The following is a 27612-nucleotide window of genomic DNA, read 5'->3' on the forward strand; positions in this document are numbered from 1 at the left end:
AGGAGAAACAATTTAGGGTCTTGGGAGGGGAGAGGACTTGAGGATGCATAAGTTAGCATAATTAAAAGCACCCTCGGAATCCAGGGACTGTCCCTGAACGCTGTGCCACATTTCTAAACTTTTAACATGCAGTCCTTGGGGTTGCCAACAGACTCTAAAGGCAGGAGGAGAAGAAGAAGAAAGGAATGAATGATGAAATAAAAAGCGTACATATAATGGGTGCCTACAGAGCTTAGTCGCTAATAAATATCTTACTGAGAATGTATGTTCTTGAATGTGCGTGCGTGTGTGTGTGTGTGTCTATGTGTGTGTGTGGTTTTGTGTATTACTGCTCAGGGTATAACTACCCCCATCCTCCAACCGTCTGCACTATGGTGACACCAGAGACCCCATCACCATACTTCCTTCTTTAATCTCGCTTCCCTTCTTTCACATTTCTCTTTCCTCTTATGTCTCCCTCTTAAAAGTGCTGGGAGATCAGTTTAGTGTGACACCTAAGTACAGAGTAAGTGCTGGAAGAAACACTTAAATGAGGGAACAACGATTAGTTTATGCTTAAATAACAACTTATCTGTCACTAAAATTAACTCCTGTCATTGAAAGTAAACCTTAGTATGAGAAAACACTGTTATTGACAGCAGTGGCAAGTCTTTAAATTATGCATATATACTAATATATGTAATTTAGTAGGAAACTCTCCCCAAAGGTGGTAAAAACCAACAGACAGGATCAAGAAGCACAATTAACTCTATTTTTTTTCACCCCTCGCTCTTCCTTTTTTGCCTCCTTAGAGTGCACTGCCTGATCAGTAATAGGATTAGGAACACACACACACACACTTACTCAGGAAAACTACTCAACAGCTCATACATTTTTGGTTTAGTGTTCACTGTGCTGGTGTATATGTGGATGTTACTGTTTTGAAGTGTAGGTCACGTGTCATATTGCCCTACTTCACTCTAATTGGTGTTCTCTGAGGGGCAGTGCTCTCAATCTCCTTTAACGCCATCTAAACACGACACAAATGCTGAAAGGGCCAAATATCTAGCCATCAAATGCTCCTGCGTCCTCACACATGAATGTGTTTCATCAACACATTGTTGCATGCAAAGACGCATGGAAGGTATATTTTTGTTGTGTATAATAATAAAACTGCAAACAATCACACTGTGTATGACAGAGAGAGAGCTTAGGGCTTGTTGAGGCAAAGGCCTTACACAACAGCTAAAAGATTACTGGCAAAACATGGCACAGACTTTGCCAAGGTCTGAGATTTCACTCCCTTCCTCCTCCATCCTTTGCTTTCCTTTAACCCTTTAAGACCTACCATAGAACCAAGTCTGCCAGAGCTTATATTATATTTTTACATGCTGTAGTGCCATTTTTGGGAGCATTTCAAGTTGATATACATCAATACAACCATTACAGCCCAAATTTTAATAATATGTATGCATTAAGTGCATAGTAATTACATAAATTGCAAAAAAGTGCAATAAACTACAAAAAAATTGAAAATTGTTTTTGTTTTTTTAACATATATTTCTAGTTAGAGAAATTTAAGAGGCTTATGCCTCAAAACTTTAAATACAAAAAAGTTGCACAAAATAGTTTCCCACCACAGGAAATTTATTTTAAGTGTCTTCATAGTTTTATTTTTGAAATACACCAATTTTCATATACTGCAGGAAAAACAAAAATAAATATTATAATGCAAATTAGCAAAAAAACCAGCATGTGCATCAAAACAAACTATTTCGAGCAGTGCAATATGAGTTCTAAGCATCCCAGAAACGAAACAGAAAGTCATAAAGTCAAAGATAACTTTTAAAAACACCAGTAGAGGCTCATAAGGCCACGATGGTAAAAAACTACATTTCCGCAAAATGACGTCACTTCCGGTTTCGGGCAGGTCATGGCGGACATGCGATAGTTCACGCTGATGGACGTAGGAAGTGTTATGAACAGCTGATCGGATCGGCAAAGCGTGTTTCTGGAATATTATGTTTTTGTTGCTACAAGTGCTTTTTATGCAGTTTTTGCAAAGCTATATGTGGAAGGAAACTGTGACCTAGGACAAGCTGATGATAAGATGTAAGTACAACTCCTCCGGTTTCATATGAAAAAAAAAATTATTGCGCTAGCTTACGTGATTGCAGAGCTACCAGGATTTAAAAATAGTTACGCAAAATGGAGCGTGTCCGCTCCGACCGGCTTTAAAGGGTTAATATGTCTATCCATTCTCTCATTCTGGCCACTGCTGTTGGCAACAAATTCACAGCTGTAATTTCCAAGTTGCTTCCAAATGACAGTTACCTGACAAAGCAGTTTGTATCCTGATAACTTTCACTGCATATCATCTGCTGTCTGATAATGTGTTGCTGTCATTACTGTGGTGACAGCGTCAAACGAAATGTTTTTACTGATAGTGATAGCAGCGATAGATCTCAGTCAGCATTCATCCACTCAACAACAGATGATATTAGGAAGATATGATTTACACTCTCAAATTACTAGTTTGAAATAGTAATTGAACCCAGATGTTACACCTGCTTACAGCTTATAGTGAAACTGAAATTCTATTGTTTCTTGAGCCATAATTAGCAAAAGAAAAAGAATGAAACATGAAATTTTCGTGTGGAATTCCAGCCACCAAATGACAGAATTCCTGGTTGTTCCACTGTAAAGCCAAAATATAAACAGAATACAAGTAGGATTTAATAGATATATGTTATTATTATTTGTAACTAATTTATGCTTGCAGAGATGTATAGAGATGTGTGTTTCGCGTCCATGATTGCTAACCAAACTAATCTAATACACCAAAAAAGAGGGAACTTTTTTTCTGAGAAAAGATTTTTTTCTAAACATAGCAAAAAAAATTGAATATCAGGATTTCACCACAACATTCACATTTACAAATGTAATCCAGGCTTGTATCTTTATTTATGGACATAGCATAACTTTATCACTACAAATGACAATTTACCTCTGACATGGAGACAGAACTGTTACACTGGAAGGAAAATTACACAGTATACTTTTCTACCCTTCAGCTGGTAGACTGGCACTTGTGTTGGAAATTTGCCATATAGAGAAGCTAGCATCTCAGATTGTAGCGTCAACCCTGTGATTAAGGCAAGAATACAGAGTAAGACACAGCTGCCAAGGTGTTATCATTTGGTGCTGTTGCTAATTTGACGTTATCGCCTACAAAACACCGTAATTGAGAAATCTCAAAATGCATTAGCATGACATTTGAATGTCCTTAAAGTTATGTTTCGTGTGGTAGATGACAGATGACAAAATCATAAACTAGTAATCTAAGGCCAGCTGTCCTCTCTCAGAAGACAGCTGGCAAAAAGAAAGACAGATTGTTCAATAGACTGAGGCAATGCATTTAACAACAAACTTTATTTGGAAAAAAAATTAAAGTTAAAGTTAAGTTAAAATATTCTTCCAGTTTCTGTTGGACTGCTTTACATTACCTAAAGCCTTAGAATCAAACAGAATAATGAAAATAGGAACACAGTAAACAATAACTAAAAAAGTATGGAAATAACCATGAAATTGTAAACTGACTCAATTAAGCCTTCATCACAGCCACCCTAGTGAGCACACTGTTGTATCTATATCATTAGATCAGCACTATCTAGTAACTATATTATTATATTAGTAACCCCTGCCATCAGCCTCTGTCAATATTCTCACTGATAGTGGTAGCTCTAAGTTGGCAATCCCGAATTAATTGCTCATATTTTTTTGAGCCTGGGCTTTTCTGTCTTATAAATGTTACATAGACTCTATGACAGTGAGTTTGAATTTTGTTTAAAGTTCATTATGCCCACGAGATGCCCAGCGGGATAAACAGTGGAACGACGATGGATGCAATTAAATATAATTAACATATCATTAATTTTAAATTAAGACAGAGAATTAAAGCATTAACTGTGACAGTCCCAATTTAAATGCTTAAGGTTTTAGGGTTTAATCTTTACACGAGTAGCTGTTTCTGACATTGACAGAACTGCCAATCAATAGTGTGGAACAGGGAATCAAGCAGTGCACTAAGTACACACTGATCTACGTCCATGTTTTCACCTTTAACAGTGCAAATAACCAAGATATATACATATAGACACTAGCCTAGACTAGTGGATGACTATCCACTGGTCTAGGCATCTGGAGTTTCAATTTAAAACACAGGGCACACGATAAGAACAATCCATTCAAATGACTCTACATCAGACTCCACCAATGATGCCTTTCACAGCAGTCTATATCCCGTTTGTGCTCTCCTCACCAATCTCCCTCTTTACCCTCCTCTGTGGTTCCTTTTGTGACATCCCCCTAAATGGGAAGTCATTATGTTGCTCTCAAGTGTGATTTGTCGTCATCCTTTTTTTAAAAATAGAACATCTAAAAAACACATTCTCATTGGACAATTGCAGCAATCCTTACTGTACTCCCTCACAGCGACATGCTCAACACTGACCTCCTTGTTACACACAAATACATGCAGACACATTTTTTCCAACACCTGTGGGCTGAGGTGAAATGTAGAGAGGTGGTGAGTGGGGAGACTGTTGGAGGTGGTTGGGGAAGGGGGGTGACAAAAGAGATGGATTGTGTGCAGCAGTAATTAGAGCTGTTGTGTTTAAGGATGGATTGGTTGCATGTTTGTTCTGTGTGCATTACACAGCATATGCAAACCTGCACGCCTGTTGACTGTTCAGAAAACAGATCAATGTGTCCTCAGCCCATTTCCTACTCATGTAAAAAGAGCCAGAATCAGTTAACGCAAGTAGGGAAGAGTGAGAGGAGGGGAGGTCAAGGGAAAATGAATGAAGAACAGAAAAAAAAAAAATGCAGTGAAATAAAACATTTACAGGCTTAAAAAGAGGACAGGTTTTTGTTTTCTCAAGCTCACACACCATACACTCTCATACCCCTTCTCATCTTCCTCTCCCAAATCAAATTACCACGACCTCTAAGCTCTGGCACAACTATCTCATGATTTATGGCCCTCGCGTGTTTCCGTGCACACGTGTAATATTTTTTAAAAGCCTTCATGTGTTGAACTGCGGTGACTGCTGCTTATGCAATGTGCATAATTACATTTATATTTGTCACACTCACATACACACACCATTTACCTCATCACACCAGAGGTCAATTGAAACACAACACAAGGTGAGTCAACCACTTTGCAGTGGTGCATACATCGCCAGTTATTTTCAGATGGGGGAGGGGTCAGGAGGGACATTTATATGGACACTGCATCAAACAGCCGCTCAGGGAACACGTAAACTCGCAGCGTTTTAAAGAAATATTCAAAACATTTCACTGACAATCACTGCTTAGAATGGAGAATCAAGCTCGACATTGCATTGTGTTATTGTACAAGCATTACATTTGTAAATTCCCTGCAGCTTTATTTCTTAACTGCTAACAGCCTAACAAATGTTTATCCTAATGAAACCATACAAGATCAATCCCTAAACCTGAATTCTAAATCTGAAAGCTGCCAGTAAAAGATGTGAAAAATGGTAAAACATTCTTGTCTTCCTTGATGCACGACAAAAGAAGAAATTAATTTATACACACACACATGCAAACACACGCACACACACAATTCCTGGAAGGCTCAAAAGACAAAGCATTCATCATTAAGCATAATTTAAACCCGATGTCATATGGTGTTTAATCTCACTTTCTTTTCATTTTATCTAATTGCCTTATTTGCCACAAGAAAGAAAGCAGTGTCATTCTCAGCTCATATGAATGGGAGCAGGGGAAGAAAGACAATAAGCTTAAAGGAGGATGAGTAGTGGGACAGCCAAATACAGAGCATGAGGGGAGTATGAAAAATGAGGATGAAAGAACACTAAAGAATGGCATGAAGAGGAGAAAGTGGGGCAAAGAAGAGAGAGGACAGTGACCAAATACTGTAGCTCAAATAGAAGAGTGAGGTGAAACTACAAGGAGAAAATCAAAACAGAGAGAAAGAGAAAGCGAGTTAGCAAGGCAATGCTAGACTTTATTCTCACAGAAAAGCAAAGGTATAAATAAAGTGAGTGGTAGAAGCACGAGTGTGTGCTTCTGTGTGTTCACGCATGTGTGTTTGTTTGTGTCCTGGCTCGACTCCCGGGAGCACACTGCCAAAGTTTCACTGGGTCTACTACTGTGCCAGGGTCAATGTAGGCACATAGACAAACATAGACACAAAATTCAGGGCATGACATCAGATTTGTCACCAATACATAAAAATAAAGCGAGTCATGACACTGGATGACTTAAGAAATGAGTGAGAATATTTGAGAAGCACATGAGAGCTAAAGAGAAGCAGGTAGAAATATTGATCAGGGAAAGAGGGAGAGAGAGGAGTGTATGTGTGTGTGTGAGAAAAAGAGAGGGAGAGAGAGCGAGAGAGAGAGAGAGAGGGAGGGAGGATCACTGGGCTCCGCGAGCATACGAGGATCAGCAGCAACAGAATGAGACGGAGAGAGAGATAGAGTGGTAAAGAATCGGAGGAGAGCTCTACTGAGCACTAAAGGACTACCACACACGAGTGATACACACACAGAACAAGGGCAAGACAGAAGCATGCGGACCAAAGGGGATGATAAGAAAAGGTAAGTGACTAAGAAAGCAAGAGCAAAGATATTTGTTAAAAAAATAACACTGAGTGTATATGTAGTTAAGTGTATGTGTGTGTGTGTGCGTGTGTGTGTGTGTGTATAGGGGAGTGATAGCATAGAAGCCTAACATGTTTTCTTCTCGCGCTGTTATGGCCATCTGAGGAATGTTTCTGGTCTGGTAGCCCAAGGCAAATACTTTATTTTTCAAAGATGCTCATTCAAGATTTATGGTTTTGAATGAAGGTAACTGGTTTTATGGAAGGAGGCACCAGAGAGCTAACTGGAGTGCAGGAAAAAAAATCCATAGGTTAAACCGCTGGGCTACATAGATAAACATACAAACAAACAATCCAAAAACACACAAATTTTGGCTTGGTGGATGTCTCATTCCTTACAGAGTCAGTCCTCTGCTAAAAGTGTATTTATATATCAGACGGTCTATCTGTTTTATGGAAACCTTATAAGTGTATTTTCGCAAAAAAGGAAGAAAAAAGTAGTATGATCACTGCATTAGTATCGACAGCAGATACGCTGTGTGTGTGTGTGTGTGTGGCAGGTGAGTAATCCCATCCATCTGTCACAGTAGGATTTGATTCACATGAATACGTCTGTGTGTGCTTAAGTGAGTGTGTTTCATAATGCAATATTAATTACAAGTTTTCCTTTAACAACGATTCCGAACATTCCTGTGTGTTTATGGGAATACGTGTGTGTCTTTGCTGCCCGACTAATATTAAAAGCCTCTGAACCAATCATCGGGACAGCTAGTGTAGCTTTAATGTGGGATTATAAAGCAATAACCCTTCTCTTTATACACTAATGCTGACCTCATGCATCTGTGTTTGTGTGTATGCGCGCGTTTGTATTAAAACGATCAAATCTGTATACAGACATCTCAAACTGAGACAGTGTGGATTTATGTGACCTGTGTGCAAAATTTATATAACCTCATAAGTTAGAACATAAATCAGGATCACAATCTGTGCATATCTGTGTGTGTGTGCGTGTGTGTATGTGTTACACTATCACACAGTCCAGTCTTCCACTTGCACAAACACATCAACAAGTTGAAAAATGAAAAGAAAAATAATGTTGTTTCTAGTCCTACAGCGACATGTCTACAGGGCTACAGCAAAATAACCGCACTTGTTGAATAAATTTATTAAATTTAAATTACTCGCTTTTACTGCTGTGTGGGATGTTTAGCCAAAAACAGTTAATTGTACTCTGTTGTGAGTCATTATTGTTGCTGTAGAAGGGAATCTGTTTTCAGTTTGACTTTCTTGACTGCTTGCGCAATATTTGAACTCCTCCTCCCTCTATGTATGCTGTGTTTCCTCTACCATAAGCTACTGCACAACCCTAAACAAGAGTCATTCCAGCTAACAAGGTGTTCTTTTCATCAAATGGTGCTCCTTTCTTTCTCCACACATGCCTTCGACAACTGCAGCCAAACAGCTCAATTTGAACTTCATCTGTCTTCGGTACTTCCTTCCAAATTGAGACTGACTTATTCAGATGTTATTTTGCATACTTAAGATGCTGAATTTGTTGTGAGATTGAAGGACGTTTTCCCCCGTTTTGCCTTCTCTACATAGGTATTGTTTGTGCATCATTGCTGCACATTGAAACAGTGCATTTCTGCTGCGGCACCTTCCTGTAGGCCTTTTGTTGCCATGTGTTGGTTTTGCTTTTCCTTTTTTCCCAGCATGTACAGATTTATAAAATAAAAAACGTTTTCTTGATTTTTACAAATTTTGCATTTTCATTACCGCTATTTCAGAAAGTGGAATTTTCAAGCTGGTAGTTTGTTTTTTGTTTTTTTAGAAAAGAGTTTTTGTCAATATTCAGACAAGTATTACTATTCTAACATCATTACTCACTGACATTGGAAAGCACTTGTTTAACCTAAGTTAAACACCTTAAGTAAAACTTATCTTAAAAAAAATGCCCTATTCACCTAAATGAAATAATAAATATGTCAAAGACAAGCTGCAACTCTTTTGGGTCTTTTATGAAGGGCCAAAAGCCACCGCTTAAAGGAACGGGGTGCATTGGATTTCTAAACAGCATTCAAACTCATAAGTAAAAGTAAAATGTAATTTTTCAGATCACCAGTCAGCCCTGGTTACCATGAAATCTGAAATAGAGGATCAATGAATCAAGAATGAATCAAGCTCTGGACTCCCAATGATGATTCTTTCTATTGAGTCAATTAAAGTCTAATGAACCGCTGATGCTATGAAACCTTAAAAGCACAAAGATGACCAAGCACACATGACAGAGCAGCATATTATCAGTTTGTGAAAAGTTAATAAGCAGATAAAACCCCTTGAAAACCACATCCATATTTGAATAAAACCCAATTTTTATCTCTGTTTTCTGCAGTGGTTGCACTCAGTTCTTCTCACTTTAACATAATATGCAATATTTTCAGGAGTGTCCAAATTTTAGCATGCCACTTTACAAAGAGCCTGTCGTGGTTATTAGGAATGCACCAGAATGTTGCTAAGGCTTTTCTCTGCTCTTGTTCTGGGAAAAATAATAATGAGTAGCTGATGTGTGAAGGCAGGAATTTGATTCAGGACCAATGAAATCTTTCTCAAAGATTCTTGAATATTTTCAACAATGTGCTTTATGAATTCATATTCTTTATTTACATATAAACATGTTTTCTTTGCATATGTCTAGGCCTGATTTGTTTGTAACACTCCTGAGTTGGACTTCATTTATTTGGTAATAACTTCTAACTTGTATAGACTTATACAGAAAGTCATTTATGTGTCTAGTAGTAAATGCACAAATACAGGTTCACATATTGGAAACAACTTTAGTACAGGAATTACATCTAAAATTATACACTGGGAAAACCTAATCAGTAGGTAGCTTTAAACTACATTGACTTTTATCACATTCAGTGTCTGCAGGTTCACAAATAATGGAGAGAAAGAAATAAGAAATAAAAAAAGAAAGAAGAAATAAAAAGAAAGAAATAAAGAAATAAAGGTTCAGTCAGTCGACAGGAAGACAGAAAGAGGAATCCAAAGAAGTATGTACTGGCATGCACACATGAAGTTATATGTGTGTGTGTCTGTGCATCCGCACGTGCATGTCAGTGACACTTTAGCCGCTCTGCTAACCAGACACACTGTGAACAAGTGATGAGAAACAGATGAGATGCGGTGAAAGACAAAAGGACACAAAAGTCAGAATGGTGGGAAGATGGATGTGTGAAAGGGAGCGAGGGCAGCAGGGGCAACAAGATGAAGAGATGAGAGGAGGAGGAATAGATTAGGGGTTAATGATGGAGATATTGGATGGGATGTGCAGGCAGGATGAGTGATATCGAAGAGAAGAGAACAATGAGATGATAAAAAGAGTACAAAGACAAAAGGTAGTAATCAGGATGACGACAGGTGACCAAGGGGAAAAGAAAGGTGACTGGAGAAAAAAAATGCTCAGAGAGAGAAGAGTACACAGTAAAAGCAAAAATGTAAACCTCTGATGATATCACACCCTATTAGCTACACTGATAAGATTTTTATGTAGTAGTGCATCTGTGGCGTCTCCTCTAACTCAAACACTTTGTTTTCCCCTCTTAGCTGACTCGGTCTAGTTTTCCACTCTATCATGTTTATCTCCTATTATTAAGTATTTGGTGCTAAATATCTCATAAATATGCCGTTTTCCTTTGGTTTCTCTGCCCCGCTGCTCAACCAGCAAACATTACTCCAGCAGACAACAAAACAAATGAATTAAATCGCCAGATGGATTTGTCAATAATGTGCTCTTGGTCTGTAATGTATTGCAGCCCTTTCTTATTATAGGTTCCTAACAGGTTATAAATAAGCTTACAGCATTAAAACCGAATTGACTTTTTTTTCCTCTGGGGTCTTTCTGACTGGGCTGAAAGGGCTACAAGTTTTTAATAAAATCCATTGTTATGAGATCAGTTTTGTTTTTCCCACTTTGTGTCATCGTGCCGTGCCTTTTGATTGGGGTTGCACCACGACCGAAGGTAGACATGTTTAAACATCGATACGAACCCTTTCATTCCTCTACTAGAGGGAGTCCCTGAGAAGGAAAAAAAGACTGTAATGACTTACAGTGTCTGTTTACAGTGTTCATGCACTGAACAGACTAAAACCCTTCAGATTTACTTTCAATTAGTGACATTGTTTGCCTTATCTGAGTCTCTTCTTAGACAGACGTGCGGGGAAGTCTGCCTCTCAGTTCTCTGTTTAATTTATTTTCTGCTTCTGCTTAATTTATGCATCTCTGATTCCAAACATGCAGAAACAAAAACACACACACACAAACGCAAAGTACATATACACAGAGTTTGTCCAATGTAAATTTTTCATGAACATTCAGTACACAGGGCGCCGCAGAGCATTTTCCATTTTCCTGTTGTTTGTGAAGTGGTTGGGATTTGAGTGTGTCTATAAAAACCCCAATTAAGTCCTCTTTTGCATTTTTTTTGTGTTGCTTGGAGAGCAACAGTGACCACAGTTTGCACTGCATACCTTTAAGAGGAACCTGAGTATCTCAGTTACTCTCTCATTAATATTACGCACAATCTTCCCAAAACAATTCTTCACTTAGACCCTTACTTGCTGGCTTAGTGAAATGTTTGGCTTTTTGTGTATGAACATTAGCCTTTTGTGACTTCCCTCTTTCCAGTTGAGATGCTAATTTATGGGCACTGTTCCTAAAAAATACAGCTGCTCTCAATTAAAATGCAGAATGACAACGGCTGCAGAATCAGCTGTGTATATGTCCTTTTTTATTTTGATGATTAATACCGGATTCATTTTTCTATGAGTTACCGGAAGAAGTGTTATACTGGGACACTTAACAAAAGTGAAATCACTAATTAAAAATGCAAACAAACACAAAGAGACACAGTATGTATATCAGCATATTGAATTTGAGGCTGACTTCACATTTTGAAAACTACAGACAAACAACATGGAATTACACGCATATATAAACAGAAAATATATAGGGTACATATAGGGTACTGTGCATCAAACAGTATTGTCACAAAGCTAAAGAGGAGTCCTGCAACAGACACCCCCCACAGAGCACTGATCTCAGCATCATGGAGTCAGCCTGGGATTAAACGAGGAGACAGAACACAGTAAGACAGCCCAAATCCACAGATGAACTGTGGCAAATTCTCTAGGATGCTTGGAACACGCTAACTGCTTTGAAAAATGTGAACCAATGAGAACTGGTGTGGTTTCAGGGACAAGGGCGCTCATACTAAATATTGATTGTTTTTTTTTCCCCATCTCCTGCATTTTGAAGAAAGTTAACTGAAAAAAAAAAAGAATATTGTGGCAAAGTAATAAAAGCAATGCAAGATACTGAACAAACTTATATTTTTATATTACAATTCTTTGAGGGGAGCTTAGTATCTTGCTTGATAGCTTGTCTGCTTATTGTAGCAAAGAGTCAGAGAGATGGTCTTACAAGGTGCTCAAATATTTAAATGGCAGGTGTGGCAAAAAATGTCTAAAATGTATCTTCCTATCCAATATAACAGTTGTAAGAAATGGACAGAAATTATTTCTCATAAAGGTCTCTGATAGAATAAAACTTGCAGGAGGCAGAAAAAGAAGAAGAAAGAAGATGCAGCTCTCACCTCACTGTTCTAAGTCCCTCCCACCAGACATAGGGCGTCCACACTAAATAGCAGGTGTTTCACATGGAATAGAAATAGGATAATGCTGACTTTTAAGCTTCATGTGACATTTAGAACCCACTCTTCCAGCTGAAAGTTTTGCGCTTAACCCACTGCAGAGCTACATCTTACAATGTTGCTCTTTGTTCGACTTTATACTACGCCAGCTCTTGTCTGAACAGATCTGTGATCAACCAACGTCTCTCTCTGAGGAGTAGACTTGTTAAAATCCTGAAAACAAAGCTAACAGAAAGTGAAGGAGTCTGTTTCCTCTCAGACACTTTGAATTACAATATGCTGAAAGGTTATTATAGATTTTTCTTCCAGTGTCACCAAAAACACATTGCCTACCATTTAAGTTTCAAACACATGTTAAATCAGAGGTGTAAGATTAGAAAGGTTTGGCAATATATAACAGAGAAATGTTTTTGTTGCCTTGAACCCAAACAACGGTGGCTGGAGGGAAAAAAGCCTAATGAACTGCACAAAATGCACTGTGTGCCCCGTCTCAAAGGGCCAATAAAGTGCTGCGTTTGTTCTGTTCTGGTGGTGAGTGGGTGAGAGATAGTAACTGAAAGGGGTGGTGTGATTACAGAGCAGTAAAGCAACTCTCAGTCTCCCTAAAAACGCTTGCACACTCATACACACACACACACACACACACACACACACACACACACACACACACACACACACACACACACACACACACAGGGCCCGTCAATCGGCAGTTGAAAAATGAGACTCACCTTGAAACGACAGGGGACTCGATTCGCTGGAGCATTCAGCGCTCTGTTACCACTGCAAAGGCGTGGGTGTGCACTCATTCACAGACACATGTAAAAAACATGCAGGGCATCGCTGAGACTGCCTGTGTCATAGACAATGATTTAAAAGCTCAAACCCACCGACTGGCAAATTAAACTCATTGCATGTATAAACAGATTTCATAAAAGGCTGCACCCTGTCAAGAAACTCCCTGCGGTGTTGAAAGGCTTGTATGGTCTGTGTGCGTGATGACAGATGCTCAAGCACACTTGCGGTGTTCATTGATTACTGGCAAGCAATGTGTGTGGCATCCCAGATCTTTTTTTCTTCCTTTCCTTTAATGTTTGCCTCTTCACACATCCTCCTCCTTCTCCTCCAGTCTTCTGTTTTTACTTTTATCTTTTAAAAAAGTCATTCAGATTATGAAAGGAGAAACTGATTGGAGATTTAAAGCAACTATAGAAAATTAGGCCTTCACATCTCTTCCGCTGACCCACACATACAAATGCTCGCGCGAGTCCTTCGTCTTGTCCACAGTTCTGCTAATACATCTGTTCTCTCGCTGTCATCCCCTGGCCACCTGTCAGCCCTGCCTGTGCCGGCGTCTACCCTGTTATCCTCTTCAGTTGCCTCCCCTTTATCCCCCAGATGACAATGTTTCCTCCCTTTCTCCTCCCCGTTTATTTTGCACAGCCAGAGGTGAAATGTTGGTGAGAGACTACGTTTATATATAAAGAACAAAGAGGAGGCGAGAGAAGCACAGAGAAAATCAAAGGTTGCATGACAGAGATGGAAGAGAGGGTGCTGAGTGGGAAAGTGTGACAACAAACACAGCAAGTGATGAAAGAGGGATGCGAGGTTAGTGCTATCCTTTAAGATTTAAAAGAGAGGGGAAGTGATTGAGAAAAAGAGAAGGGTAGAGAGTCTGAGATACACAGAGTGTGAGCTGGATTTCTGAGGATATGGTGTCACTTTCTGCCTGACATCATGCAGGTCAGGGGTGAAGAGTCAGACTTCAAAAAGGAACACACACAAAATGATGAAAGTAAGAAAGAAAGAAAAAACTTGCAGCAGGTGCTCTGCTGTCTGATGAGGCTGCTGATGGAAAGGCAAGTCAGCTGCAATGGAATTACCTTTAGTTCACTCAGTCTGAATCCCAAGACAAGCTGCTTGACAGCTCTTATACACAATCAAACACACAAATGGGGACATATGCACGCACATATGCATCCTTTCTCTCTCTTTCTCTCTTTTTTTTGCACACACAAACACCGGCTAGCTCTCTTCTTCTTGCTTTCCCTCTCCATCTGTTTCTCACCACAGAAATGCCATCATCATCTGCAATTTGTTTGTGCAAACAACGAATCTCAGTGCTTTTCTCATTCACCCAGTCGCTGTGCCCTGCTTTGTATATAAAAAGGGACGCATGAAATATAAGTTAAAGCTTCAGTCGTCCACTCCAGGAAAGTGATTACCACAGTTAGCACAGTAAACAATAATAAGCAGTCTGGGCTGTCAATAATGCGAGACCCCTCCCTGGCAATGTCACACTCCACAAGCGAAACACACTGTCAAGATATTTATATAAGTAGGAGCAATATGTCACTGAAACAGAAATCCTTTGATCTTTAATGCCTTATGCAGAAACCTTACATTTCAAAGCACCACTGTCACTGAAGCTCTCAAGCAATGCAGTGCACTGTGTGACACTTATTGTTTTCTATGTCTAGAAAGTTTCAGACGCAGGATGCAGGCTGAACAGTCTAAATTTAAACTGTTCCTTGTTCAGCACTTCAGCTCATGGGCAAGCCCACCAGCATCAGTATTAATATTTAATTTTTTTTAAATGAAAACTGAAAAGAGTCTGACAACCTTAATTACACTTGCTGTCAGGGAAAAAGGGGGGGAAAAGGCTAAGATGTCAATTTTTATTCTCCTTGTGCAGTCAAAACAGCATGGGGTATTAGGCTTAGGTCATGACAGGGCATTGGTATGAGTGAATGGGTACAAGCCTCTCATTCTGAATACATATGAAATATTAGAGTAGCAGTCAGGCTCACCGCAGTTAGGATGTGTTACCTGTCCACTGGTGAGTACATGATTTTACCTGCTACAGTGCCAGAGCCGACAAGCTGTTTTAAAACTTCTCAAAACCCTGAGAAAGAATTCTTTACAATAATGAAACAATAGAAGATTTTTTTGTTTGTAATCTCATGGGTTCTTACACTATTAGGTGAACATGGCTATAGCTGATTTATTTCTCTCTCCCTCTTTCTCTCTCTCTCTATATATCTTTTAATTTTTTCCACACTTGACCGTATACAGCAAGCATCTGTGTGACATGTTGCACCAGCTGGTGTAAACTAAGCCATTCATCTTCCCTGTGTGTGTTTGATTACGTGTGTGTGTCTGTGTGTGTGTATGCAGCCAGCTTTTGCACCCCACACTGGCTGAATAGAGTGACAACGTTGTTTGTGAAGATAGAACATAGAAGAAAAAACGAAGACACAAAGATTTCAGCCTAGATACACACACAAGCCTAATTTCATGGACAAATTACCTCACACCAGCTGCAGACCAGCTTTGTGTGCGGCAGTGAGGGATCAAAGGTGGACGGTGACTGACTTTTTAAACACAGGCGGACAAAAATAAATTTTCTACAATATATGAGCTGGATCTGCAACAAGTTTAAAATGTATTGTTGCTTGAGTTCTGTGCAGACAGCAAATGCACTGCACTGCCATTTATCCTCAAGAGCCAAACTGTGTGTAATTACATTAGCTCAAATTAGCATAGCTCCATTAGCTAAAACGAAATATACCAGACAAATGTTCCTGCATCCACTTTTCCATGCTCTTAAATATAGTACCAGTTGGGTAAGTTATTTAAATAGCGCTCTTTTTTCTTCCTTATCTGTCTTTTTCTTTTTGATGTACCCTGCCCATATTTCCTGTAAATATAATAGAATTCTGGCCCAGTTTCATCAGCTAATCGCAGTGACACAGTGCACCACTGAATTACACTGAGTCAGTGATCTGAAATGATAAAGACTAAATGGCTAATTTTGCTTCTCTCCCAATCAATACAAAAACTTTAGACTAAGCAAAATAACACAAAACAAAGATAAGACCTTAACATAATTTAGTCATGGATTAACATTAAATTTCCTGCCTGTAAAAAAATCAAGTAAAAAAACATTTAAAATAGACCGAAGGGCACAATGTCTGTATAGATTACTAGACACAAAAGAAACATTAAACATGGAACAATGCTATAGAGTTGATCACAAAATTATTAAATTATCTTAACTCATTTGAAACATTTCCAAACTGCTTTTACGACAAATGATAACAAATGATTAGTTATAAGTCTACAAACTATTATGGACTGTAAAGAAAGAAAAAATAATTTTAAATGTGCTGTAACGTTTAAAATTAAATTAAATTAAATTAAAGTGATCCAAGCTGCTTAGATCACTTAATAAAAGAATTAAGCAGCATTTTTCAATTGACAGGATCTATAGCTCCTGTGATTTGTATGCAACTCCCAACTCTATAGAGAAACATGCAATTGCCCATAACTAACCCTGAATGTATTCTATAGTCTTTTCATTCTCCTTGATGGGATTTAAAGTTTTGCCACTGTTACTCTCACCCACCTGCTAGGGTAATAAGAACTTGATAGACCTATATTGATCTGGACAGTGTGTGCTCTCAGTCGAGGTCGAAGCTTTTACACAGTGCTTTACGTGCCTAATGTCTATGTCTTCTTGCCAGTCTGACTATTTCTTGCCAGTTTCTCTTGTTTCTACCTTTGTTTCTATCATTCATTGCCTTTATTTCTTTCCTCTCTCCAGAACAAACCAGCAATGCCCAGAAAAGCAATCCAACTCATCATCTGCGGGCCTCTGGTTGGAAACTGAGAAAAGCTTTGACAGTGTCATCCAGTCGGAAGTAGCTCAAGTAATAAGATCATTAATGGAAGAAAGTTGAGAGTCTACAGCTTTATTGGATATTGAATTCCTTTCTCCAGCTCCCTAAAAACTCTTTCACATAAATTAATTTGGGTAAACAAGAGCTGGAAACATCTTGGATTGCGCTTAGATCTAATCTTGCTGGCGGCTGATGTCGCTGCTTGCCTCCATCCCTTTCAGCTCCTCAGGGGGCTGAGCAAGCCTCCAGAGGAGTATGGGCAGGAGGGTGGCTGACCCAACAAATCCAGTCCCTGCACTGGGAGTTCCCCTGGCGGGGGGACGATGGGGCCCACTGTGCAGTGTCGGGGTGCAGACATCTCCCAGACTTCGGACTCTCCCCTCCATCAAACGCCACAGCAGCCAACCAACCAACACACCTCGGCTCCTCACCATGGCAACAGACAAAACAACAACAACAGCAGAGGCAGGGGGAGTTATCAGAAGTGACAGCAACAGTCTGCCGGTGTCAAAAGAGACATCTCAAAACGAGATCAACAGCCTGACACAGGACGACATGGGGTCACAGGGATCAGGCAGTGGAGTTTACTGCCAGATCAAAAACATACGGACAAACCCAAAGGACACGAGAGGTAAAAGGACAGCTCGGTACACAAATGGCAGTGTGGTAGCCTCTGATGTGGTGGGAGGGGTTTGCAGTGAAGCCACAGAAGGTAAGGAGCCTGCCCAAGAGAGGAGAAGGGTGCAGTCTCTACGAGGGGAGGGTCATCGCACGGTGTTAAAGACAGTAAGCGTTTGTACAACTGTGCACGCCACCCCACCTCGGCCCTGCAGAGTAATGACGACTTCTCCGCCTCGCCTTTGTGGGACATGTGGGAGGAGACGATCTCAGATTTCGCCGTGCACTGGTGCATGTCGCAGGAGGGCAGTTAATCAAATAACAGCTAGCCAGACTTTACCTAATCCACCACGGAAACCGCCTGTGGCTCCCAATCAGTCAAGAAAAGACTCCGCTGCTATGAACTCCCAGTCTTGCACCAAAAAAACAGACACAGCCAACACACAGCAACACACATCAGTAAAGACTACTCAATTATCACAGCTGTCGCACACTATACCAAAAGCGCACAGTTCACACTCAAACCACGCAACACACACTCAGAACAAAGCCAAAGATTCACAGCAGCACATGAGGCCACACTCTGCAGAATTTACCTCTTACAAGGACTCCTCCACGCAGACAACAGATCCACAAAGTAACACAGATAGGACCACAGCTGACATGCATACACAACAAACACACACGCCAACTTTAGAGGTGATAAAATCACACTCAAATGATGAACGCAGTCAAGTTGTGGCTCAAGGCCAACGCACTGATGAAGAGTCACATCAGAACACAGTAGCCCGTATTGCTTTGAAGTCTCCAGCTCCTTCCTGTCACAATAGCTCAAAATCTAGCACCACCCCACCTCTTCCACCAAAAAATTGTCCTCTATCCACTCAGTCTAAACCAGCCACATCTGTAGCGCAAAACAAAACCCAGGAGACCACAAACGTACCGAAACGATCCTTAGAACGGATCAAACTCAAGGACTACACAAATCAGAAGAGCAAATCATTCGATGACCACACTCTGCCTTGTAAGACTCATATGAAAGCACAATGCAATGGGGCACCGGGAGGACTTCTGGACGGACATGCAGTACAAGCACCACGTGGATTGGAGAAGCAGCTGCAGAGTGTGGAGGAGAACCTGCTGTCCAATCAGGAGAAGATAAAGGTGCTTCTCAACGTGATTCAAGACTTGGAGAAGAGCAAAGCCTTCACTGAAGGGTGAGAGAAGGGACTTAGGAAGGAAAATAACTTGAAGAGAGAAGGGGAAATAGGGGAATGGAAGAAGGTAAGAAGGAAAGGAAGAGGATAATCTGAGAATAAAGTGTGAAATGAAGAAACATAGATGTCAAGACAGAATGAAAAAGGGAGTGATAAAAAGAGATAACACATGTAAAAGGAGTGGTAGAGGCATTCACCGCGTGAGCAAATGTTTAAGCAAGAGGGAGGTGATAAAGATGAGAAAGAGGGGTAGAAGAGAGGGTGCACTATGAGTGAAAGAGATTAATAACAGAGTATTTTTAAGTTTTTATAGCTGGCAGGCTTTAAAGACAGTATATTAGATTTTTAAATGCCACCGGTGTGGAGATCCAATGTGTGTACACATGTTTGGAGAGAGTTGATACCTACCAGCAGAAGGTCAGCGTTGGCTTTCTTGCATTTCCTTTGAGTTTGAGAGCATGTAGCCCCAAACAGACACTACTTCTAAGCAAACAGAACTAATCAGTTACTCTTTCTCTCCCCTGCTAAATCTTTGATTCTTAATTTCCTCCTCCCTGGCCACATGTTCTTCCTCTTCCCTCCACACATAACAGCTGGTCTTTCAAAAACCCCCCTTTTCTCCACTGCTTCTTAACCCGCTTTTAGTAATTTATCCCTCTCTTCACCATCAGCCACACACCTTTCTTTGGTGCATTTTTAATTAATACCTTCCCACTCCTTATCTTTCGCTACACACTTCACCGTAAAGTATGAATCATATCTTCAACTAACAACTGTGAATCACTCCTGTGCCTTCTCATCTTCCCCCCTTCTCCTCTCCCAACAACCTGTCCATCACCCTTCCCTGCTGTCAGATCTTTGCTGTCACACTGTTTTGTTTTGCTTCCTATTCTTCACCTCTTCACCACCCTCTTCCATTTCACCATTAAGTTAAAGTCTGCACCTATTTTTCCCACCCATAACCATTACCTCTCAACTATCCTAAAACTGATGATTCTCCATCATCACCTAAACTCCCTGTGTACATGGTTTATTCTCTCCCATCCCTCCTTATTTTTGTCCAGCGTTAACAGAGGTCTCTGGCTGCAGTCTAATCCCTATCAGATTACCTTGCAATTAAACTTTAAGCTGCACAATAAGACACATAAAATCAGTATTCCAGCTGTCTTACCCCCATCTTTGTTGCTGTATGATATGCATTCATGCTTCTGTTGTGTGTAAAGGCTTTTTTGGGAGGATGCCCATGTATCATGCTAAGAGTGACAGAAAAACAGATAGACTGAAAGTCAGACAGAAGAGAGAGGGTGAAAGATAGCTATTGAAAGATAGGAAGACATTAAAAGAAGGAACATTAAGAGAAGCAGCAAGTAATAGAGGGACTGCATGAATCTGGTGCTGTGCCAGAAATGAAAGGACTCTAAGTGGGCTGCTGTGATAAAAGTGTCGGCTGAGCTAAAAGGTTGTCGCTGTGCTCAGCTCCTTGTCTCGTTTCTCTCCTGAAGCAAAAACTTGTCTTCTCATGCTGTTGTTGTCCTCTTTGATAAAGACTGGTGGGGGAGAAAAATGATGCCAGTTACACAGTCTCACTCCATGTAATTAAAATGTCAATTTTATTGACATAAATCAGTTACTCTTTTCTCTAAATGGTTCAACTGAAGGCCAGCCAAAATACCTTGGCAAAATAAAGTATTTTAATTGGGAGGCAGGCAGCACAAGCCTAACAGATATTTTTAAATTCCAGCTTATTTTCTAACATGTAAACAGTGTCCTTGGCTCTGTAGTCTCTTTAGTCTTGTTCAGCCTTGATGCAGTTGGCATGTGTGCTCTGCTGTTCAAACTAGCCATCTAAAATGAAAGACAATAAGCTTACTTTCACTATGCCTCTAATTTAAGGTAATAATATCTGTGCCATGTGACGTGTGGCTCAAAACCTGATGTACCAAGACAGTTGCTGCTGCTGCATTTTTTTCCTGCATAGAATAGTAAACAGGCAGGTACTCAACCATTGGGGCAATCCTGCTAATGTCCTGAATAGTGTTACTGAGGCACACTGTATGCACTAAACATCACAACTATTTTGTGCCCTTTGACAACATGTAGACAGCATGTCTGTTGTTGCTGCACTGGGTACGTGTCCATGGAGAGAGAAATAACAATTCTGACACCAGCGTGACACCGCCACGAAAAGCCCAGCCTGCTGTTTGTGCAAAATAATCTTTCACTATTACAAAAATGAATATTGTTGAAGCTTGGCAGGATTTCTTTCCTTTTTTGTTGAAGTAGCGTATCTAAAAATCATATATGCTAATGATTAAAGCAATCGTAAATATATCAGAGTGGTTTACTTAAGCGGATTATAACAAACAACGCATGCACTGTATGCCTACATAGAATTTTGTTTAGATCATTACCAATCAAAACACTACAGCAAAAATTAAAAACCAGACGTGTAACTGCCATCAGCATTCACGGCTCTGTTCAGTCAAACTGCTTTCATGTGTGTAAACGTTTTACATTTGTTGTTTCTGCAGTCGCAGCTCATACAGAACTGGTCAGGACATAAACAACTGCCCCACCTGCCAAAAGACAGCCTGCATCATCTACAGGTAACCTAATAAAGATAATGAGCTTACTGTATTATATAACACACCAATGACAACTAATTCTTACCTGGAGCTTTAGAAATAGCCATGAAACTTCTGTAAAACTGCATGCCTCTCGTAGGATGCAATTTCCCATTGTTATTTCTTCAGCCTTTCCAGGTTTTTATCACTTATTCAGCTTTTTTTGTTTCATTACCCTTTCTTCCTGACACCCTGCTGTCGCTGCCCTTTTCTTCCACTCTGATTATTGTACCACTCATACAATACACTATTATAAGGAAAAAGAAACTAAGAGTGATTGCTCTTATAAATATTAAAATTAATACTTGCTGTACTTTGCAGATTAGTAAAAGATGCTCTACCAAGGGAGGATATTTACACACAAAAGAATGTTCTGTGCAAACAAGGATATTAATTCGACATCTAAATGATCAGTCCAGTTATCTCATGCTTGACTGACCTAAATAACTAACTGCATTCTTAGATCCTCAGCAACTTGCAGAACTGCACTGCCTCTTATCGCATACTGTACTTTAATCCTCCTGTTAGCTCCACATATTCCTTCTCTCTCTCACAAATGTTCACGTAAACATTTCCATTACATGCCACTAAAATCTCTGTCATTTCTTCTTTTTTTAAACAAACTCCTGTCTACATCTGTGCCTCATTCTGTCTGTCAATCGCCAAAGCTCTAATCACCTCAATGTGCCCCACTTTCACCCTCTACTCTTTCTCTGCACTGCTCACATAAGCTGGAAATGTAGGTTGCATGTAGCTTCATGGATAAAACTAAAAGAAAAGAAGTATTTACAGACCAAAGCTAGGCTTGAAGTTAATTCTGCTTGTTTACAATCACATACAAATCTCCCTCGCAGGCCTCGAGGGGATAAAGACAAGTTTTGCGGGGTCTTTACCTCTTCAGTTCTCTTTAACTCTCAAAGCTACTTGCCTCAAAGCAGCCCCACCTCTGCATCTCGCTCTTGTTTTAACTTTCCATTTCTCTGTCAGTTAATCTCTTCTTTGCATCCAGTTTTCTGTTTCCCCTCATCTCATTCTTTGTTCCCTTGATCCTAATTAACACAGCAAAATCCTTATCCCAGTAAGTAGCAATGAGCACCAAGGGAGAAAGCTGCCACATGGCAACATGCTCATCCATATCCACACATATATACACACATTGATTTCCACCACTACTTTACATAGTGAGACAAATGCACTTATATGCAAGCTCCTTTGTTCACACAGTAAAGAATCATCTTCCACGTTGTGGAATATCTTAAATGGGGACTGCTTTTAAGAGAAAACAAGGCATTTGACTTCAGCCTTGCAAAACACTGACAGTAATTATACAACAGCCTGATTAACTACTGCAAATGCTTTAATGACAAGACAACCTGCATTATGCAACAATTCACTTAAGCAGAAAAACATAAACACTTCCAAAAATGATTTTGAACTGTTTGACTAAATAAGCACTTTCAGAAGCATTTCCATGCAGACTGTGAAAACTTGATGGAAGACAAGCAGAACAACTGAACGTGCTAAACCTAGATATTAGCGGTTTATGAAATTAGCAGAAAATTAGTGTTTACAGAACAAAACATACTATTATCTTCTTGTACTACAAATAAACCCCCTCAGTAGTCTAGTAGCATACATTGCACAAAGAAACATGTCATTACATAGTCATATAATGTCTAACATTAGCCAGACATGGAAGTCTTCAAAATGTGAGGCTTTCGAATATTTTGGGGAGATACTTTACATGACCTGGAACAATCCTGGTCTCTGGTGTATGCACTTCTCACATCATTATAGTCCACCTTTCTCTCTTCTCAGCTTCTAAGATTTTCTCTCCTGCTCTACTTTCTTATTGTCTTAATTGCACACATGCAAATACAAACAGGATAATTAATCCAGCACAAAGGGAAATCAGCTTTTATTTGATTCATGTGCATACACATTTCAAACAAACAAAAGAATATATTTCATGCGCTTTGAAATATGTTAATGACTTGGACTGAAAGGCAGATTCTCCAGCCTAGTCATATTTCTTCTCGTGTCAGTATGAGTTTGTTTCAAAAACAGGGGTGGAAAAAAAGAAAATCAGCATCTTTATTATGACATACACACAGAGAAGTCACAACTACACGAGCTCTGTTTGTTTGATTGGACAATAATGGCCTTATCAAAACCCTAGAGGACTCTGGGTAAAGAGGAGTGGAGATGGCATAAGAGACACCCAGGCAGAGGATGAATTACGTGTGGGACTAAAACATTCATCCTAATGATCTGTGGTGAAAAAAAGAGCTTTTGACGTGGGCTGACTGCCTGAAGATGTTTTGCCATCGTCTGTTTTAATTAATCTTTACAATGAGAGACAAGAGGGAGAGGAACTTCTGACAGCTCCTCTGTTTTTCCTCCCAAAGCTTAAACAGCTGAAACAAGCAGAACAAAACACATATGCGCACCTAGAAACTAAAAGTATTCTAATACACACACAAGTCTCAAATTTAAACTGATGTATGTATTAAGCAAACAAACCAAAACTTTAGCCCTGATCTCCACATGTTACACCTCATTTTGAAAACATAATAAAGGTTTTGGGTTTAGCTGTGTCTCGCAGGGATGAAAGACGCCGTAGCACGCAGTCATACATGCACGTAAAAAGATGCTGAAGGTGACAGCTTACACAACGAATTAAGAATAGCAGCTTTCGCAGCTGTGCAGTAAATCCACGAAAAATTGTGAGGGAGTGAAATAGGTATGGGTAGAGAGAGGTAGAGAGCTATACTGAGGTTTTGAGACAAGGGGACGTATAGAGAGACCTGACATGGAAAAAGCTTTAGTTTCTAAAACAAGACACACTGTACCGTAAGTGGATGTGGGGCAGGTGCCATCCTTTATCTTTCTTTATATGTATGCTGTGTGGCTTTGTTTGTGTATATGTGTCTCGGTAGATCTTCTTCATCAATTATTCATGCGGCCATCTCCATTCCTCTGTGCCCACCCAAGCTTTTACTTTCTCCTATATTCACTCATTCCGTCTCTCCCTCCATCACTGCGCACTTTCTCGGATAGCCGAGACCTTGCTGCCCTCCCCTCTTCATATCTCTAGTGGCACTCATCTTGTCCTTCTTTACTTCCCTGTCTTTTTTTGTTTCCTTTTTTACTATGCAGTGACCTCCCTGCCCTGTTTTATTAAAGGTCGCCTTTCTTTCATTTAGCCATCCTTCGATCTCCCCAAAGATTCTGTCTCTTTCCTTTCTTCTTTCATAAGTCTCTGCATGTTTTTCTTTTACTCTCACTCAGCCGTGGGCTTTTGAGGAAGATGTATGGAGATGGCAGGGGAGCACGTCTGTGTTTGTATATTATATGTTTTTGAGTGTGTGTGTGTGTGCACGCGCATGTGTGTGTGTGTCTGTTTGCTGGCATACAAAAAGAGGGACGGACTGGTAGTTGTCTCCGATCTGCCTGCCTCATCATGTGCCTCATTAACTCCAGATGCCAGACCCTATGTAGCTCCACCCATATAATCCAGCTCAGCACACACACACACACACAAAGTTACCAAATGGAGGGAGAAACTCAGAGTCTGCTACACTATGACCTGCAGCGATGGGCACTTCAGAGAGATGGTGAGGGAAAAAGAGCACAAGCGAGATGAGGGGTGGAGGGGGAATGGGAGCATAGAAAAAGTAAGCCACGAGGGTCTGCTTTGAACATAGAAGAGTAAAAAAGTTCCTCCATTGCTCCTTCTTTTAGCTCCTCCATTGTGCAAATGCTCTTCTTCTTTCCTACTCTCTTTTTCGTTCTCCTCCCACTCCTCTCATCTCACCAGCCTGTGATCTACTGGTGCATGAGTGCAAAAGAATACTATAGATGTGAAAAGAGTACTGAGCTGAGACACGTGTGAAAGAGTGTGTGGGCTGATGGCGCGTACACCAAAATTAAGAACATGTGAGTTTAAACCTCCATAAAAACTGCATTATGGACAGTATTTAAGGTGTTGTCAGCATTTCTTGATGTTACTAGGTCACCTTAGCTTAGCTGTCTCTAAACCCCTCTCTTTCTAATCTCTCTTTCTGCCCAGTAGACTTCCTCTTGTTTTACACAGCTGTTCACCATCTCCCTTTAACCCCTACATTTACGGTATTTTATTTTTGTGAGAAAGGAACTGAATTTAAAAAACAAACAAACATCTGGCTTGGTTCACATTAGCTCAGTCTCTAAATCATGCTTATAATGTTTCTCACTCATCTTTGTCTCCTTCCTCTTCAACTGCCTTCTCTATTTCTCTCTCTCCTCCAGTGTGGAGCATGATTTTAGACAGCAGGAGGGACGTTTCCAGGGGGTTATAGAGGCCCTAGAGGGGGAATATGATGTGCCTGCACCAACTCTGACCAAGCCGACGCCAGCCCCGGCATCCTCCAGTCGCCCCAGTACCAAGGCACGGGTCAAGAAACTGCGCAAGAAGTGTTTCTGGTGGCTCTGAGCTCTAAGAGTTGGAAAAGCCACAACTGGCCTTCTGGGCAGCAGGTGCAGGAGCGGATTATATTTCAGGGGATCCAAGATGTTGCGGAGTAAAGCATGTGGGTGTGCACTGAGCTTAAGTTTAAATTCAGAAGGTGATCTTTTCTGAGCAGAAAACATGGACTGTGAATGGCACATTTTCCACAGTAACCAATCCTGAGCCCTGTACACCGGTGACAAGGTAGAGAAAAAAAAGGAAATGTGATAAAGAGGGAGAAGAGGACAAAAGAGGCTGTTAAACTTTCTTGACTGCTTGGGAGGAAGAAGGTGAAATTTGCAGAAACCAGTATTTGCTGGCTAATTTGAGATTACGTTTCGCCTGACAGTGAGGACAGTGTTTTTCAATAACAAATCTGCTGCAGACAGATGAAGCATTGTCACTCTGGACAGCATACAGTTTGTCACTTGGCTGAGTGGCTATTTCAACAGATGGACGAGCTGGGAATGAATCGTTATAACAGTTTTGGATAAATTACAGCAATAAGCAGGGGAATGTAAATGAATGAGAAAAACAAAGGAATATAAAAATTAATTTGAATGCTATGTTTTTGGATGGCTGGACAGACATAATTTGAATGTAGCAACAACTGAAGCACTTGAAGGATATCATGGGAAAACAAGCTGATGAACTGTCTGGACACACAGCTTGCTCACTGAGTCATCAGGATTTCGCAGAGAAAGTACAGATTGTATTAAGAATACATTAACAGACAATGTGATACACAGCTGATTGAAGACTGACAGCCTTTGTCAGATAATTAAAATTTCTGTCAACCCTGAGTGACAGAGTAATCGATTCTCTCCTTTATTATCATCCAAAATGGAAGTGTTTTGCTGCAGTCTCAATTGTGTTTCAAGGATCTTTACACACGTGTGCATTCGAATGCATGCACTTAGTGGCATTGACAAGCGGGCATCAGTTTACACATACAGCATACTCACTGAAATACAAACAACTGACTCCTCTCTCACACAGTAAACACTCAATACATTTGTGAACCAGTGCAAGCTAAGAACAGACCTGTCAATCCATTTTTAAGGACTGGCCTGTTTAAATGTTGAGTATCAATATACAATGTATACAGTAGGCACCAATGAATTGTTGTTTTTCAAAATTTACCATTGCACAAATTGTGCAGGTGAGTGCTGTGTTGGTACAACACAATGTGAAGCTTTAGAGAACAGGAAGATAACCGGAAAAATGAATAAAAAAAAAACTGAAAAGGTTCAATCTCTTTCTTAATACCAACAGCACACTTCAACTTTGTCTGATATATTTTACATGACTATCATTTCAATATCTATATAGGTGTTCTGTAGTATTCAGGCCACACTTGCCCTCCTAATCAACAAATATTAGTGCTAAACTTTAAATATAGGTTAACAAAATACACAAAATGAGTCACTAAGGGTGATGAGTTTTTGAAGATTTTTTTCCCAAAGGGAAACAATATATTTGTAAAAGCATAGCACAACTGGTAGATAAACAGAAAGTTTTGCAAACAGCATTCATCTGGACATTAATTTTGTACACACAGACACACACACACACACACACACACAGAGCATTCACACACTGCTTTGTTCACAGCAGTTTAGAGCTTAACAACTGAT

The 27612-nt window shown here is 40.0% G+C and overlaps 2 protein-coding genes across 2 annotated transcripts in view; one reads left to right on the plus strand and one right to left on the minus strand.

Annotated features, from left to right (window-relative positions):
* The window catches only part of LOC120723656 (dedicator of cytokinesis protein 2), a 92404-nt gene that overhangs the window by 20733 nt on the left and 44059 nt on the right, over nucleotides 1-27612 (minus strand). The window lies entirely within an intron of this gene.
* Nucleotides 16609-27601, plus strand: LOC120723657 (protein INSYN2B). Its single transcript, XM_040015258.1, has 3 exons — nucleotides 16609-18862; nucleotides 21394-21468; nucleotides 25777-27601. The coding sequence occupies exons 1-3, from the start codon at nucleotides 17283-17285 to the stop codon at nucleotides 25958-25960; spliced, it is 1839 nt and encodes a 612-aa protein (XP_039871192.1). The 5' UTR covers nucleotides 16609-17282; the 3' UTR covers nucleotides 25961-27601.

The sequence above is a fragment of the Simochromis diagramma genome, unplaced genomic scaffold (genome assembly GCF_900408965.1).
Source record: "Simochromis diagramma unplaced genomic scaffold, fSimDia1.1 OVJJ01000685.1, whole genome shotgun sequence".
In the NCBI taxonomy this organism is placed as follows: Eukaryota; Metazoa; Chordata; class Actinopteri; order Cichliformes; family Cichlidae; genus Simochromis; species Simochromis diagramma.

What these genes read in the sequence shown, in the direction of transcription:
- LOC120723657 (XM_040015258.1), top strand. Translation starts at nt 17,283, where the DNA reads ATGGGCAGGAGGGTGGCTGACCCAACAAATCCAGTCCCTGCACTGGGA. An exon ending in AGCAAAGCCTTCACTGAAGG is followed by an intron (nt 18,863 to 21,393) that starts GTGAGAGAAGGG and finishes TTGTTTCTGCAG; the next exon opens with TCGCAGCTCATACAGAACTG. An exon ending in ACAGCCTGCATCATCTACAG is followed by an intron (nt 21,469 to 25,776) that starts GTAACCTAATAA and finishes TCTCTCCTCCAG; the next exon opens with TGTGGAGCATGATTTTAGAC.